Here is a 15623-nt window from a genome sequence, read left to right as displayed (position 1 = left end):
GCTGATCTGCTGCCCAAAAACAATTCTTATTATTATCAATGTTGAAAACAGTTGAGCTGCTTAAATTGTTTGTGGAAACCATGATACATTTTTCAAAAATATTTGATGAAAAGAACAGCATTTATTTGAAATAGAAATCTTTTGTAACAGCATAACTCTTACTGTTACTTATGATCAATTTAATACATCCTTGCTGCTTATAAGTATTGATTTCTTTCTAAAAATAAAAATAAAATAATTATTACCGACCCCAAACTTTTAAATGGCAGTATACACTGCGTTCAACATTATTATGCAAGAGACATATCAGTAAGATTTCAGTACGATAAACATTCAGATTTTAGTTTTTCTAAGAAAATGTTTGTTCATTTATTTATCCATGTCTTTTTAGATAACTGGTATCAATCTCAGACAAAATAATTTGCCAGATCTATGGAGAGGTTGTTCCACATTATTAGGCAAGTCACAGTTCTCATGCAATATGGGGAGGAAGAAAGATCTTTCTGAAGATGAAAAGCATGAAATGGTGTAATGTTGTGCAAAAGGCATGAAAACAACTAATATTGTGTGAAACTGAATGGAGATTATCAAATTATCATAAGATTTGTGAGTGATTTAAAGCACAGCAGAACTCAGATACATGCTTATTAATGAAAGTTCCTTAATAATGTGGAACAACCTCTAAGTAGGGTTTCCATAGATCTGGCAAATTATTTTGGCTGAGATTGATACCGGTTATCTAAAAAGACATGGATAAATAAACAAACAAACATTTTCTTAGAAAAACTAAAATCTGAATGTTTATTGTACTGAAATCTTACTGATATGTCAATTGCATTATAATTTGGAACGCAGTATACTCTGGATTATGCAGCTGAGATGGCAAAGGTTTTGAGCCATACAGACACATCACAAACACCCATATTTGCCAGTGTAAAACCCATCACCATGATGATAGGTTATTGTGGGTGGTTGCCAGGGTGTTGCTATGTCGCTACTACGGTGTTCTGAGTGATTTTTAGTGCATTGCTCCGTGTTCGTATAGGATATTCTGGGTGGTTACTTACTGGCTCAAGTCAAAAGACCACTGGTAGGTTTTTCTGACTCAGTTAACACCTGGTATTAACATTTGTCTCTAGTGATCCAATCACAAATGCACAGCGCTAACTACAGGTGTAAAGGGGCCCAAAGTGTTTTGTGATCTGACTATATGTGATCCCATGTGACTAGAGTTGTCAAAAGTACTGACTTCATTACCTAGTCGGTACTGAAATTTTAAAAATGTAAAGCTTTGAGCAGACTCATAAACACCTCTGATTGGCTCATCGGCTCTGTCTGTGATTGGCTTCAATAACCAAAGCTTCAAAAATGTTGCAGAGATACACACGGGAGCATTTGAAAGCAGGCGTCTATCGCAGACCAGTCCGCTGATAGACGCCTGCTTTCAAATTCAAACGCTCCCGTGTGTTGATCATTGTAGTCAATCACAGACATATCCGATGAGCGTGTCAACACAATGGCCAATCAGAGGTGTGTGCGAATCCACTCAACAGCGCACAAAGCGTCACATTTTTTAAATTTCAGTACTGATTGGAACCAAAGTCAGTACTTTTGACAACTCTACATGTGGCTTTTTATTCATACCCATGCATCTCTAACATCACCAACAGACCACCTTCACGCTTGTCAATCATCCACTGCTCTAAAATCTGTCTGTAAGTGGCTTACAAAATGTGGAATGTGAATCACATACTTACCAGCATCCAGCAGCTTCTTCACAATGTGGAAGTTGGAATGGGATACACTGTAATGGAGGGCGGTGTTCCCGTTGCCATCGGCCATATTTACAATGTGTTGTAGCAGGGCAGGGCAGATGCCTCTGAAAGCATTCAGGTAATCCTCCACCATCTCCGACACGGCCGTTTTCTGACTGGACACACGGAACCACTCGTGCTGCACTGTGTTCAAATATGGCCTCTGGAATGACACAAAATGATAAATATGATTGAGATCAGTATGTATTACAGGGGATTTACATGGTTTGTGCTACATGGAAGGAACCCTAAAATAAATGTAAAAGCATAAGATTGTTAAACAGAACCAAAACAAAGCGAAACATCCAGCATCTTGTTACATAATGATTGTAATTAGTCTAAATTACGTCCACTTATTTGACACAGCCTTTCTGAAATTCAGGACAAATACAGCTTTGACTTGAGGCAGGACTTAACAGTAGGCCTGTCAGTGCACAGCTGGGTGCGCCTCAGACCCTCTGTTCAGGGGTCAGCAGAAATAAGTGTTGATCCAACATTCTTTTACACCACGTTAACCACAAAGGAGCCAATATCCTTCCCGTTCAGGAGCAGTGAAGCAGAGCATGAAGAAACATCTAAAACTCTAATTTGCTTTGAATCGCTTGTTTGTTTGGCAAGATTGGTTAGTGAACAAAAAAGAAAAAAGAAAACTTTTCACCAAATAGTTATACTAATCCGGAATCACGGATATTATTTTTGTGCACTGCGAGTTTACACAAGGTTATGTTTTCTTACCACATCTTTACTAGATAAAGTCTTGGGGTCGTTGAGGTGGGATTTCAGCATGTTGCATGCAGAAAGCATCTTTTCATTCAACTCATACCTGGGAAGAACAACAAAAAAAGCCACATTACTATTACTGTAAATACATGACACTTCTGACTGCTAACTAGTATTGGGTAGAGCACTCTGCAAATAAACATGCATTTTTTAATTATGAATGAAAACCACATTCGGAGGTGGTCAGGTGATTCCGGACTCTGAGCACACTTGACAAAGATGTAAATGCCAATATATTTTCCTTATATCTGCATAGTGCATAATCTGTAATACAGAGGTTGTGCCAAAAATAAATATCCACAACTCAAGGACTAAGTCAGTTTTCCGTCATGCTCTATTTTCCCATTATAAAAAAAAAAAAAAAAAAAATCTCTGCTTGGTATTTTCTTAACATGACATAATTTCACAAGAACGTCTGTGTCTTATGCACAGTTTTGTGGCTTCTTGGCTCTCACAATGTAACAAAAGACAACAGACACTGCGGTCTTGTGAGCTGGTTATCCGATTTAATGAACAATATCCCATGAATTATTCTACTGGCCTAAACCAGGAATCTCCATTACTCTATTTTCGAAGTCGCGATTTGAAACGTTATTTTTCTCCCCTTTACTTTAATCTCCCTTTTACTTTACAAGCATTCCATCTTTAAAAGATGCTAATAGAGATTAAAGTAGGGAAACACAATTGACCAGATACATTATTTTGAAATGTCTGTATTTAGAATATATATATATATTATTTATTTATTTATTTATTTAAGCTTTCCATTTTGCATGGGTAAGTGCAATCACATTGGAGATTCACTGAAATGCAAAGTGGCAATGCATTCTAGCTAAACAATATCCAGAAACTGTCCAGATATGAAATAATGTTAGTTCCAGGTGGAAAGAGGACTACTTGGAGATTATGAAACGTAGTACTTTAGGACTCTTTGTCATAACTCATGTCAGGCTTGGTATGCAGGATTTTTAACTGATACGATTATACAAAGCTCCCATTCCTGCCTCCAAAGTGTCTACATTCCTCTTTTTAAAAAATATTCAGATATTACATTGCAGACATTACATCCAAAATACCTTAAATTCTCTTTCTAATGCAAGTGATATTTGAATTGATCTAGAGTCATAAATGACATAACAATAGCTATGAATCACTTGCTGCATCTGGATCTAAGAGTTACTGGCAGTACTTGCCTCTGCCTTTTCTCCTGGCCTAAATCTTCAGTGTCTCTATCTTCATCCACTGCTTCATTATTCCTGAATTCTTCTTTCCTCCTTTCTCTCACATTCCCCATCTCGTCTTTCTCCTCCCCTTCATCCTCTGTACCAGAGGAGCTGCTCTCTTCTGAGCTGGAGTCATCACTCGATGTCGTCTCATACCTAGAGGTGGAAAACAGCATGGGGTTGAATCTATGCACATTTACATAATGCTTAATGCATAATACCTGATTCTGATTTTTTTTCAACTGCGGCACTGATTTTGTAAAATTACTACTTATCTGTATATTTCTTCATGGCAAGAATACATTTATACTGTAATGTTGTTGCAGCTTAAGCTAAACTACAACTAACATGTCATGCTATTTTGTAAGTAGCCATGTAATAACCTTTGCTTTTTTTATATATTTTTTTTTTTTTAAATGACAAGCTGGCTGTATGCCTTACAACTGAGATTGTGATTGTTTTTTTGTTTTTTTTTTGTTTTTTTATCATACACTTCTTCCATGAGAAATGTTTTAATACTCTTGTTAAAGAGAACCTACCCTCCATTCACACCAACAAACTGCAAGTTCTTTTTTGTGCCATTAGGTCCCTGGTGACCGTCTTTCTTCATGATGGACTTCAGGGTGCTGTGACTGCCTAGTAGAAAAGATAAATGCAGGCGATTGATTTATATTGTTATGGTTTTATATTGTTAAAGTGGAGACCACCACAAATGCTGACAGAAATCTACACACCCTATCAAAATTGAAAGAAATGCATAAAGCTGACATCATGATTTATGAAATACAGTGTTATTGCTGTTATGGGAAATGAACAAGCAGAATCTACTTTAGCCAGCAACAGCTAATGAAGACCATAAGCTGGAACTGGCTACGTTACTTTTCCAAATCTGACAGAGATGTACAATGTCCAACCCTTGTTGTTGTTTTCAACAGAAGAAAATTTAATCAGGCGCCGCTAGTTCAGGAAAAAAAAAATGTTGCATATCAAACATGAGTTTTGAAAAAAAATAGCCTATGTGAAGCAAAAGATACACATCCCACAGCCTAAAGCTATGGCAAACATCTTAAGTACAGGCTTCGCTCTGCCAAATACCAAAGAGGATCGCCGCCCCTCTCCACAGAAACTGAAAAAAGAACAGTTCTGAGAACTGCCAGAACATGCCCTACAGATGGACACTCTCTCTGACTGTCTGTATCTCTAACATTGTATACGATGAAGGCACTCATTATCCACGTTTCCCTTATTTTGACAGGTGAGAGCAGTTGAATCCCTGGAACTACGTGCCTTCAAGCTGTTAATCTGTTACATGCTCTACTAAGACAGTCACACAAGGGTTGCCTCATGAAAAAAGCCATCCATCTAGGGGAGTTCAACTTGAAGAAGTGGCTTCTTTTATAATGGTTAATCACGGTCTTAGTAGTTCAAAACAACGCACTGATTATTAACTACAACTGGCTGTAACTGCAAAAATATTTAAAAATATTTCTCTTGTTTGGTGACAGAACTGGGCATACCATGCAATGCTGTGGACATTTGCTGGTCCATGCGGCTTTTCTGTGAAGCTGTGCTCCGTTCATGTGAGTCATCAGTATAGACATTTCCTATCTGTGTGGCCTCTGTTTTCATACTACTCGAGTGGGAATGGACTGCACTGACCATCCGCGTTTCTGGATAAATAGAACAAGAACAGGCAGATATGAGGTACAGCAATGTATTTCTTTAAAACAACATGCATTTTAAATAGATGTTCAAATCAAATTTTAAATGAAACTAATATTTTTTGTTATAATGGCATTTTGCTGATACAAAGGTGGAGGTACACATGAATGGGTAAAGAGAGGGATCTGTGACTGGAGTCTTGACCTTTTCTGAAACACCTCCATATCAAATAAGTGATATCACAGTATTTAGTTCAGCTAATTTAATATTATGAGCATTTTAAATAAAGAACAGGGGATATAAGTCATATGTGACTTAAACAGCATGAATGTTTTATCAATATCAGGAGATATTGATTTGTTGTGTGTCTCTTGAAATTCATCCTTGCAGAGCTTGAAAGAACTCAAAGTGCATGTCCAAGAAACCACAAAAAAAAAACAAAAAAAAAAACTTTCAGCTATATAAAAACAAACGGCTTGGCAATTGATTATTTGAAACTGAGGGCTTTCATAATCACATAACAGCAGAAAAAAATAAAACAAATTTTCATGTAGATGTGTCTGTTGTTGCTTATATTTAGGCTTGTGGGGTGCCACAGTTTTTCCAGATGCAGCTGCAAACAAGGTATGATACTGTACATAAATTACTCACTCTCAAATTAGACGTCCAAGACAATATGATATAGATCCTGCCAAAACAGAATTGCTTGAAAAGGACAACTCAAGATCACAAAGAATTGTCAAAATACTGTTCTTACTGATTCTCTCATTTGTAAAATGGTTATAGTATGAATCTGAATTCAAGTCTCTACATATTCTTCATATCAGATGGTCTTTTATTGGCATGTGCCAAATGTAGAAATGTAATAAAAAAATTTCTGCAAAAGAATGTCTGACATGGCGAATACCTGAGCACATCTCCTGCTTAATCTAGAGCCAAATCGATCCACAGCAGACATGGAAACACTGAAGTCTTGGCAGCTGCTTTGACTGACCATTGGCCATAATACTCTGATGTGCATGTAAAAATTCTCTCTCACTCTACAGAGTAGAAGGAAATATTTATAACTTCAGAGCAGTCCATAAAAACTCATGCTGGTATTTCTAAAGAAAAGATGAGATAGAAATAATCCTTTTAGAATCCTTTTAGATTTAGATTGGATTAACTTTTAGATTCCTACAATTTTTAAGCCTTCGTTCCTGGAAATAAAAACAGAAATACTTGTGCACATACTTAAAGATATTTTGGACATGCTTCACGAGGCTGGCCTTATAGAGAGAAAGTCTTTGCACAAGGTTTCTGTCCATTACATAACACAGTGGACCTATGAATCAGCATCAGCAAAGACAACAACAACTAGCCATTTAGCACAAGCTGATGCCTTCCAAAAGAGATGAGATCACTGTTGGATTAGATCCAAAGCCCCCCATGCATTTTTCAGGGTCAGAGAAAACCATGCCCTGTCAGATCGTGTCAGGCATCATTACAGACACAAACGCACCATGTACCCTCTTGTCTCGTCCCTATTCCTCAACATACTCAGCAGGAGCAGGGGCCTGAGTGCAAATATAGCAACTTTGAGTATACAGCAGCGCTTAAACTACACATTCAGTGATATTTTTCTTCAGGTTGATAATGTAAAATGAAAAGTAACAAAAGAACAGTGAAATATTTAGCATATGAACATTAAAACTACATTTTCACAACAGTTCACTTATACCTACCAAAACCAGACAAGATTAATGAGGTCATTGCAAAATGCAAAAAAAAGAGCCGTTTTAAAATCAGCACAGGTCCTTAAACAAACATTGCTCATGTAGGATCAAGCAAACTGCAACTAACCTTTCACAATGTGGTCTGATTTCTCATGTTGGCTTAGAAGGTCCATAGTGCAGAGTTCCTCAACACTTCCGTACTTCATAACTGAATTGATGGATGATAGAGTAGTAACTAGCTCACTGTTGATGGAGCTAAACTGGGATTGTTGAGGTGGGCCGAAGGCATCTGCAAGCTCACTGTAGTTCTGAGCGAGCAACATCTGCTGTTCCTGCAAGAGCTTCTGCACTCTCTCTATGTAGTGATCAAGTCCAACACCTGCCCCAGCCTGTGACTGGATGGGTCCTGCTGATGACACTGATCCCACAGCAACATTCTTAACTTGGGTCGGGGTAGGAGACTGAGAGGGGCCACAGGCAATGTTCCTTGTCTTCTGACCGACTAAGAAGTTTTCATGTATGCTCATGTGGCCAACCCCAGCCTCTTTGGTTTTGCAAGATGCTGACTTATCAAGCATAACTTCTTCAGATGATGTAGTACCTACTGAAACTGAGCGTGTTTTCAATGTGGCCGGCACATCTTTTACAAGACCATCCCCAATGGCTATGGTACGCGTTTCCACTGGTACAGTGCTTACTTGTTTGTCTTTTGAATATGGTTGTGTATTCGTGCAGGAATCAGTAAGAACGACCTTGTCTGTATTGGTTAACTTGCCTATTGTCTCAATTTCTGTGTTTGTGTACTGGGAAGAACAAGTGGGTAAGACCATGACTCCAAAGTCAGTTCTGTGAACTTCATCTGTTGCTGAGCTCTGGGTTGCCATCTCCTTGATGGGTCTGACCATTACGTCCACTGAACAATCTCCACATCCAATAGACCTGAACTCCTTGGCTTGTTCAGCATCTCTTTTGCAAAGTCCTAAACCTTCAGCTGTTAACTCAGTGTTGATCCCCATTTCACATACACTTAATTCCAGTCCCACACTCTGGTTGCACATCACTACCTGCCTGCCAACACATTGATCCTGAACCTCAACACGTTCTTGTACAACCCACAGCTCCATTGGCAACTCTGGACCTACCAAAACATGCCTTGCATCTGGTCTGCAAGTAATGCCTACTGAATTCATTTGTTGGACATGATTTGTGCTTGCGTCATTAAACTCAACATGGTTTCCAACACATTGGCTCTCTGTGGACACTCTGGCCTCCACTGACGTGCTGTACATCTCTGGCCTTGCCATCAAACCCTTGTCTGTTTTTTTTCTCGATCCAGCCACTTGAAGCTGAAGCTTTAGCTTTCCCATTTCCATTTCGTGGGTGGTCTCCTTAAGTTGGACCTCCAGTCTGTAGATCTTCTCTTTGAGAGCTTCGATGGTCTGATGCTGCATCTCAATTTCAGCTTCTGCCTCACTGCTCATGCCTAGCATGGCTTCAGTCACACCAACTCCTGTGCTCTTCAACTCCTGCTCCGTTCCAACAGCCACATCTCTGCATCGCCCAGGCGACTTTCGGTAAACAACCACGTCGTTCATGTTCTCATCAGCTCCAACACCAATGGACTTGCTCTCACGGCTCCACCTCTGGATGTTTTGGTTTGTTCTTTGCTCAGTTTGGTGTAGGCTGTGCTTCATTTCCTCATTATTGTCCTGTATATTCCTCTCCAGAGCCTCCACTTCAGCTGTCAGTTGCCTAAACTCTTGTAGCCTTTGAGTGCTCTGCTCAGTGTTCTCCATCTCCTCAATGTGAAGTTCAGAGCCTGTCCTGAGCTGGGTCAGGGGTTCATACTGATCAGCACTGCCAACACTATAGGAGCGCTTCCTAAAACCTCCACACGGACCCTGTCCCGCTACCTTGGAGTTCTTCATTTGGGACACTAGCTGCCTTTTCTCTTCTTGCAAGACTGATATCTTGACTTGAAGGATTGGGATGGTCTTTACCTGCTCTTCCAGTTCTTTTAGTCTCTTTAGAGCCACTACCATCTGTTCTCGAATATGCTGGAGGTGCAGGGGGCTAACATTGGTCACTGGTGTGGTCATGCCTGAGCTGAGGGGACTGTGGCGTATTGAACTACCCATAGAGGATGTGAAGTAGGGGTTGTACTCGCCATTGCCTAGATGTCCATTATTTGGGAAAGAATGTGGGCTAGGTGAAATCTGGCTTGGCCCATAAGAGCCACTGTAAGAGGACAAGGAACTGGAAGAGCCCATTCCGCCAAAACTGGCCAGTCGCCTGCGAGGTGGCTCGTTGACTAGTGGCTGCATTAGGAGCCGCTCTTGCTCCAGTCGCCTTCGAGTCTCCATCAGTGTTTTCTCCACTTGGGGGTTATGGCGAAGAAGGCGGGGAGAAGGTGGTGGCAGCAGCTGCTTTGTCTCAGAGACTTTCACAAAGGCTCGGGGAGCTTCATGGACTTGGGCAGTATGGCCAGGGGGGGCTACCTGGTTCTGAGGCGTGAAGTAGACAGGTGACTGTTTGCTCTCATCGCTGTTGGAAGAGGACAAAGAGTCTGTTGAAGTCCACTCAGTCTGGCCACTGCAACTGCTCTGAGGAGGAGGCACAGACCTGACCACTTTTGGCTTCCTCTGGATGTTTAGCTTCTTGATGGTGTTGCCCCTCTCAATGTCATCAACATACTTAAGGAAGTCCAGGTCTAGCTGAAAGCCATATGGGGTTTCCAAGCAGTAAGGGTCCTTCTCATCATCATCTTTTTCTGCAAAAAAGTGAAAACAAACAGAGAGTGAAATTAGTTATGTTATCTAATCATTGTATAAATTTATTAAATGATCTCTTTAAAATATACAAAATGATCTAAGAGAAGGTAACGTATGATCAGTCCTTAAAATGTGTTACTCTTTATAAAAAAAATAAAATAAAAAAAAAAAAACCTTTATAAACAACAACAAATTCATTCACCAAAAAGATTTAAACAGCCAAATACTCCAAAAACAGAAATAAATCTTCATTTTGACAGAATGGTTCCTCAGTCTCAGTAAGTCCTTGGTACATTAAGACATATTTATAAAGTTTGAAACCAATTCCTATGGTTGAAGGCACAAAGGTGTGATAATGGTGTGATCACTACGGTCATACCCAGTAATCATAACAGTGTGAGTCAGTCATTCCAACACGACTTTACACTTATTCAATACATTGCTAAGATTTTTCCAAGAACAGTCAAACCATTAACTAAGAAAAAAAGTTGAACTTTCCCTCTAAAAATAAAGATGTATTCTATTCATTTTCATGGCAAAACAAACTCCATGTGTTTGCTGAGCATTTGCAAGGTGGGGGCAAGTGGGGGTGGGGTTAAGGGAAAACAAGGAGAGCAAATATTTCTTTCTATCCAAAAATTGATTTGGTCTGATGCAACTGGCAATATTTTAAACATTTCACTCACTCACTACCTAGCAGACAAGAAATACCTTGACAGAGAGGCAAAAACGTTAATAGTTTCTTTTCAGCTAGAAGCCAAGGAATATCCATCAACAGAGCTTATATCACAGTCCAAATTCCACATCGGACAGAGAATTCCTGCCATCAGTTAGACAGATTAACTCTCTGAAAGCCAAGACACTTTCAGATGATTTAGAGAGCAGGCACAGCGCATTAAGCACAAACAACAAACCATTGAACACATTTTCTTGGTACGTTTTAAGGACAGATGTAAAACGCATCAAAGTTTACTTGACCATGTAACACCCATTCAAACATTGCATCCCATGTTCCTTATATAGGTTTAACTGAAAGAGGTTTTGAGAAGGTTAAGGCAACCTAATCCCTCATTGTTCAAGCGTCACTTACCCCAAGTCAAACAGCAGTCCTCATGCAGCGGTGCCTGTTCCCTTACAAGCCGTAATAGTTTTATAACTAGAACAAGCTGCAGGCTGCCTCCCCTCACTCACTGAGCACTTTCTCAACCTTCACTCCATAAGGGGAAAAATTCCACTATTGGTGTAAACTTAGCCCAGCTCAGCGCCGCCTGTGATAGGCTAACTGTCTCTACCAATCATGCAGCACTTACACCGTTTCTTCTGTCTTGCCTCTCTGAAAGTGCTCTTTAAACACTTTGTAACCCCTTAAAACAGTGGTCCCTTTTTAAACACTCTTTCCAAGCATGTCTTTGTCATATTAAGAAGCCTAAACTCACTAGACACATAATACAAGTTTTAGTTAAGCTTTTGCTGCTCTTTAATGTGAACCATGTTTAGGATCACAGATAAAAACACCAAGATATTGACATGAATGTGGCTTTTTTCAATGACAATAAAAGTTTACAAGGATAGCAGACCAAAAGAGACATTTTTTTAAATACTCATTTCAATACTCGCTTCATTCTTTATTTAGCCAAGCAACAATCATTCAACAGCAGTGACAAAACCTCTTTTACTGTATTTGCACAGCAACAATCGCTAGCTTGTTAAGCACACCCGCTAGCTTTGCTGACTATAGCAATAGCACAACAGCAATGTCATGGAGAGAGACACAGGCTCGTCTGGTACGAGGAACAGACACTTAGGCAGCTGAGCGCTGACCTCACTGGGAGGGGGCTGTAAACCTGTGACACTAAAGGGACAAGCGAGAAGCAAGGGAAACGAATGAAAGCAGTGTGAGAAACGGCTCCAAGAATAATCCACCCACACTCTCTTTTAGCAGTCTAGAATTACACTACTCACCATCAGACACAAAAACAGCCTAGAGGATGTTCAGATCAAAATAGTTTATGCTACGGGCAACGTACTGAACCAAACTTACTCTATGTTGGAAAGCACTTTTAACAGTGTAAGCTAGAATGTCTTAAAATTCAGCAACTAGCTGGCAGCAAGTAAAATATATATATATATATATATTTTTTAAAAAGACCAAACTGAGACAGTACTTACAGAATAAAACATTTTTGATTTATTCATAAAGCCATTCACACTTCACCTGTGTTAAATTCAAAACTGATGGTAGTGCTCTCCTGTATTTAGTGCAGGCTAAGGTTTCAAGTTATAGTCCTTGTCATGAGAATTATTATTATTTAATGTGATTGGCTAAAACCAAAAAGCAAGGATATGGCAGTGACCAGTAAGAGAGAGAGAGAGAGAGAGAGAGAGAGAGAGAAGAAAAAAGACTCATGTTTCTGACAGGTGGACAAACAAACGTGACACACGATCATTTGGCATGTCTGTTGTCACAAAGTTATTTGTGGACAAAATAAGCAGAAAGAGGTCCATGTAAATGGGGTTTGTAAAAAGTATGGACAAGTGTGATATCTACAGGAAGCTTTGTTGTTTAAACACTAATAGCAACTGATTGTGTCTTTAAACAGCATTATTAGCATTAGCCGACATTAGGAGTGCTTTAAATGATTGCCCAAACTATCTAAACTATTTAAAAAGGTCAGAAAAAATGGCCAATATAGTAGAGAGGAAATGCTTTGGGAAATCACAAGGGAATATTTTTAAATGTTGTTGCGTTTAAGTGTTTTTTTTTTTTCCTCTCCATTGTTTTCTATGTTTACTTGGAAATGCTGATGCACAAGATGGCGCGAGAATTCTCACAAGGCATCCACTTTTGACCAAATGTAACATTAGTGTCATGTAAACAACTTAAAATAGATGTCCAAAGACAGCCCTGCTATTTTTCCTGCTTTATCTGTGCACTGCTTTTAATAAAAGAGATGGACAGAGAAGAATTAGTACAAGAGTGCCTCACAATCTTTGAGTTTAAAAGGTCATGGCTTATCTTCTGTGTCTAGCAAAAACTGTCTGACTAAATGTCCAAAGACATGTCAGCAAGTAGCTGCTAAATTTTTGAGCGATCAGCATTACGTTGTGACCAGAAACCATGCTGCCTTGCAAAAGCAGAATCATTTTAACCAGACTGTTATCTAAAATCTGTAGTTCCAATTTGTTTTTGGTTTCTTTTATGTTCTGCCTATTACACTTGAGGTCTATTCCAATACAACACTCCTGAGAGAATTCATTACCAATTACAAACCCCTAAGGACAATGAAATCTCCGTGGATCTCTCAAAGAGTTGACGATCACCTTGGGCATGAGATCTGCTGAATGTTAGCAATAAAAATAGATGCCTATTTGAAAGTCTGACCTCAGATACCCAATTCTATGATGTGGGAGGAAAAACAAACTTCATAAATCAGCTTGTTTTGCTAACCACAAAACCTATATGGAAATTTGAGAGATCAGCATGTCAGGAATGATGACATACACCCAAGTTCTCTTTCACAGTATATGTGCAGCAGGAAAATACAGGTGGTGGACATACAGCAAGCATAAAATGTTTGAGAAAACAAAACCTTATAGACTTTTCAAAATATTAAAGTGAAGTTTCACACCAACAATTCTAGCCATCTCCCAGACATAATCTATTTAATGACAGCTAAACCCTGTAAATTCCACAGACTACAATGTTTGCATGAACATTTAGATTTATTTTTACTTTTACCTGAACAGAACAAAACATGTAAGAAACTGTAACCTAAACAGTTACATGAGCGCTTGATAAGTAAATAAAACAGATTTATTACCAAGTAAATAAAACCGATAAAAACATTAATAATTTTTTTTTTTTAAATTTCTGTAAAAAACAAAAACAAAAAAAAAAACACTATTATTATTACAAAAAAAGAAGCCTGTAAGAGAAGCCAAAAGAGGCCTGTAAAAGAAGCCATATATATGGATAATATGGATATATATGGAATATTGTCAGGTTTGAAACATTTATACAGGTATTTCAGGCGTATGCATTGCAAAAACTAAAAAGCCCACATCAATGGCCTCCAGATCTTTACAATGCCAGTTTGCTTCAAACAAACCAGGGTAGCATTTCCCAAAAGCATCGTAAGCCTAAGTTGATCGTATATCCATTGGTGGCAATGGTTCTACGATCAACTTAGGCTTACAATGCTTCTGGGAAACGCAGCCCAGTGCAATAACAATGTTACAGCAGTTACTAATGTAGGACGGGGGGTTTAATATTGCCTGGTGGACGACATGTTTTCCACAAAAACCTGTTGTCCAAGACCCTCCAATGGAGTCCCTTTCAAATATGATATTTAACATCAACTACAACAGACCAACTTGAAACCTGAAAAAATACAAATGCAATCTTCTTGAACATTTCCTTTTAAACCAAATCAGCAAAACACAATTGACATAAATCAGTAATTAAGTATCTACAACACTTGATCCATTTTACTTAATGACCATTCATTCAGTCTACCTTTAAATGCCTAGAGCACTGAATATAATACTGTTTTGTCACTTACTAGGACAGGAGTTTGGCTGTAGCAGGCTAGCATTACTGGTCTGAGCATATCAGAGCCTTCTCTCAAACACACACACACACACACAGAAGAGAAAACAGAGGCCCTTTTTCTCACTCTGGCCTGGTATTTCCTGACCCGGCCCATGGAAACCACGTCAGCCTTCTAGTTTAATTATCCCAGAAATCCACGTCATCTTCAAGACCACACTAACAAACACACAGAGCCATTAAACAAGCACAACAACAATGCTGGAACAGATACAGAAGCTTTTCTAAGAATAGTCCTGCCATGAAAGAACAGAGCGAAACACCAAGAGAAACGGTGAACAGATCCAGTTTATTAAAGCATTTATATTAACTAAACCTGCAGTACCATCCCAGACAAATGCTAACCCAGCCAATATTAGCATTAACTGAACCAAAAATATCTGAAAGAATGGCTGTAAATGACATGCAGGGGATTATTGTAGACAGGCTTCAAATTATTACAATTAATAGGCCTGAATCATAGTCTTGTTTCATTCATTACATAAGCAAGGTTTTCAGACTTTCTGCTGTGATTCAGCTGATATACAACCTTGAATACCCCACGAAATGGCTCGAGGAGTAGTTTTCTATTCTGGGCACAATGTGTCACAAAAAAGACTGTAAATTTTAAATATCTGATCATTTTGTCAACTTCCACCATAGAAGACCACAAGACATGGAATAAAAGCCACAAAACTTCCATTTTGAGCTCATGGTTTTGCTTTACAAAACTAAACTTGGATCTAATGTCGAAATCATGTACTCAAATTATGCACAGATTTTAGCAGTCACGTCTAATCTCAGGCTATAAAAACACTTCTAAATGTTCAATACATGTATCTGCTTTGGAAGTTTCTACACACTAGATTAGGATGAAAGCTCAACTTTACAGACACTCAATACACAAACTGAAAATATGTTTAAAAGGTTAATGAGGTACCAGATCGCTTGAATAAAGAAGCCCATTGTAACTCAACAGTAATCAAGTACCATAATACTAGTGTCCAACAATTTAGCACGTCCATTAGCCCTTCAATCTTGACATGCTAATCAGCTAGAATTCTAGACTT

General features: G+C 38.8%; 1 protein-coding gene across 4 annotated transcripts in view; it reads right to left on the bottom strand.

Moving 5' to 3' along the window:
• The window catches only part of kank1a (KN motif and ankyrin repeat domains 1a), a 53393-nt gene that overhangs the window by 3591 nt on the left and 34179 nt on the right, over positions 1-15623 (bottom strand). For all 4 annotated transcript variants that reach the window (XM_067408381.1, XM_067408385.1, XM_067408383.1 and 1 more), the window contains exons 3-8: positions 7322-9964; positions 5335-5487; positions 4357-4453; positions 3788-3973; positions 2550-2637; positions 1758-1977 (exon numbers count right to left, since the gene is read on the bottom strand). In XM_067408381.1, coding sequence (XP_067264482.1) covers positions 1758-1977; positions 2550-2637; positions 3788-3973; positions 4357-4453; positions 5335-5487; positions 7322-9964 — 3387 coding nt within the window. The remainder of the gene's footprint in view (positions 1-1757; positions 1978-2549; positions 2638-3787; positions 3974-4356; positions 4454-5334; positions 5488-7321; positions 9965-15623) is intronic.

The sequence above is a fragment of the Chanodichthys erythropterus genome, chromosome 13 (assembly GCF_024489055.1).
Source record: "Chanodichthys erythropterus isolate Z2021 chromosome 13, ASM2448905v1, whole genome shotgun sequence".
Lineage (NCBI taxonomy): Eukaryota > Metazoa > Chordata > Actinopteri > Cypriniformes > Xenocyprididae > Chanodichthys > Chanodichthys erythropterus.
The sequence above is the reverse complement of the archived record's forward strand: the minus strand, read 5'-3'. Positions and strand labels throughout refer to the sequence as shown.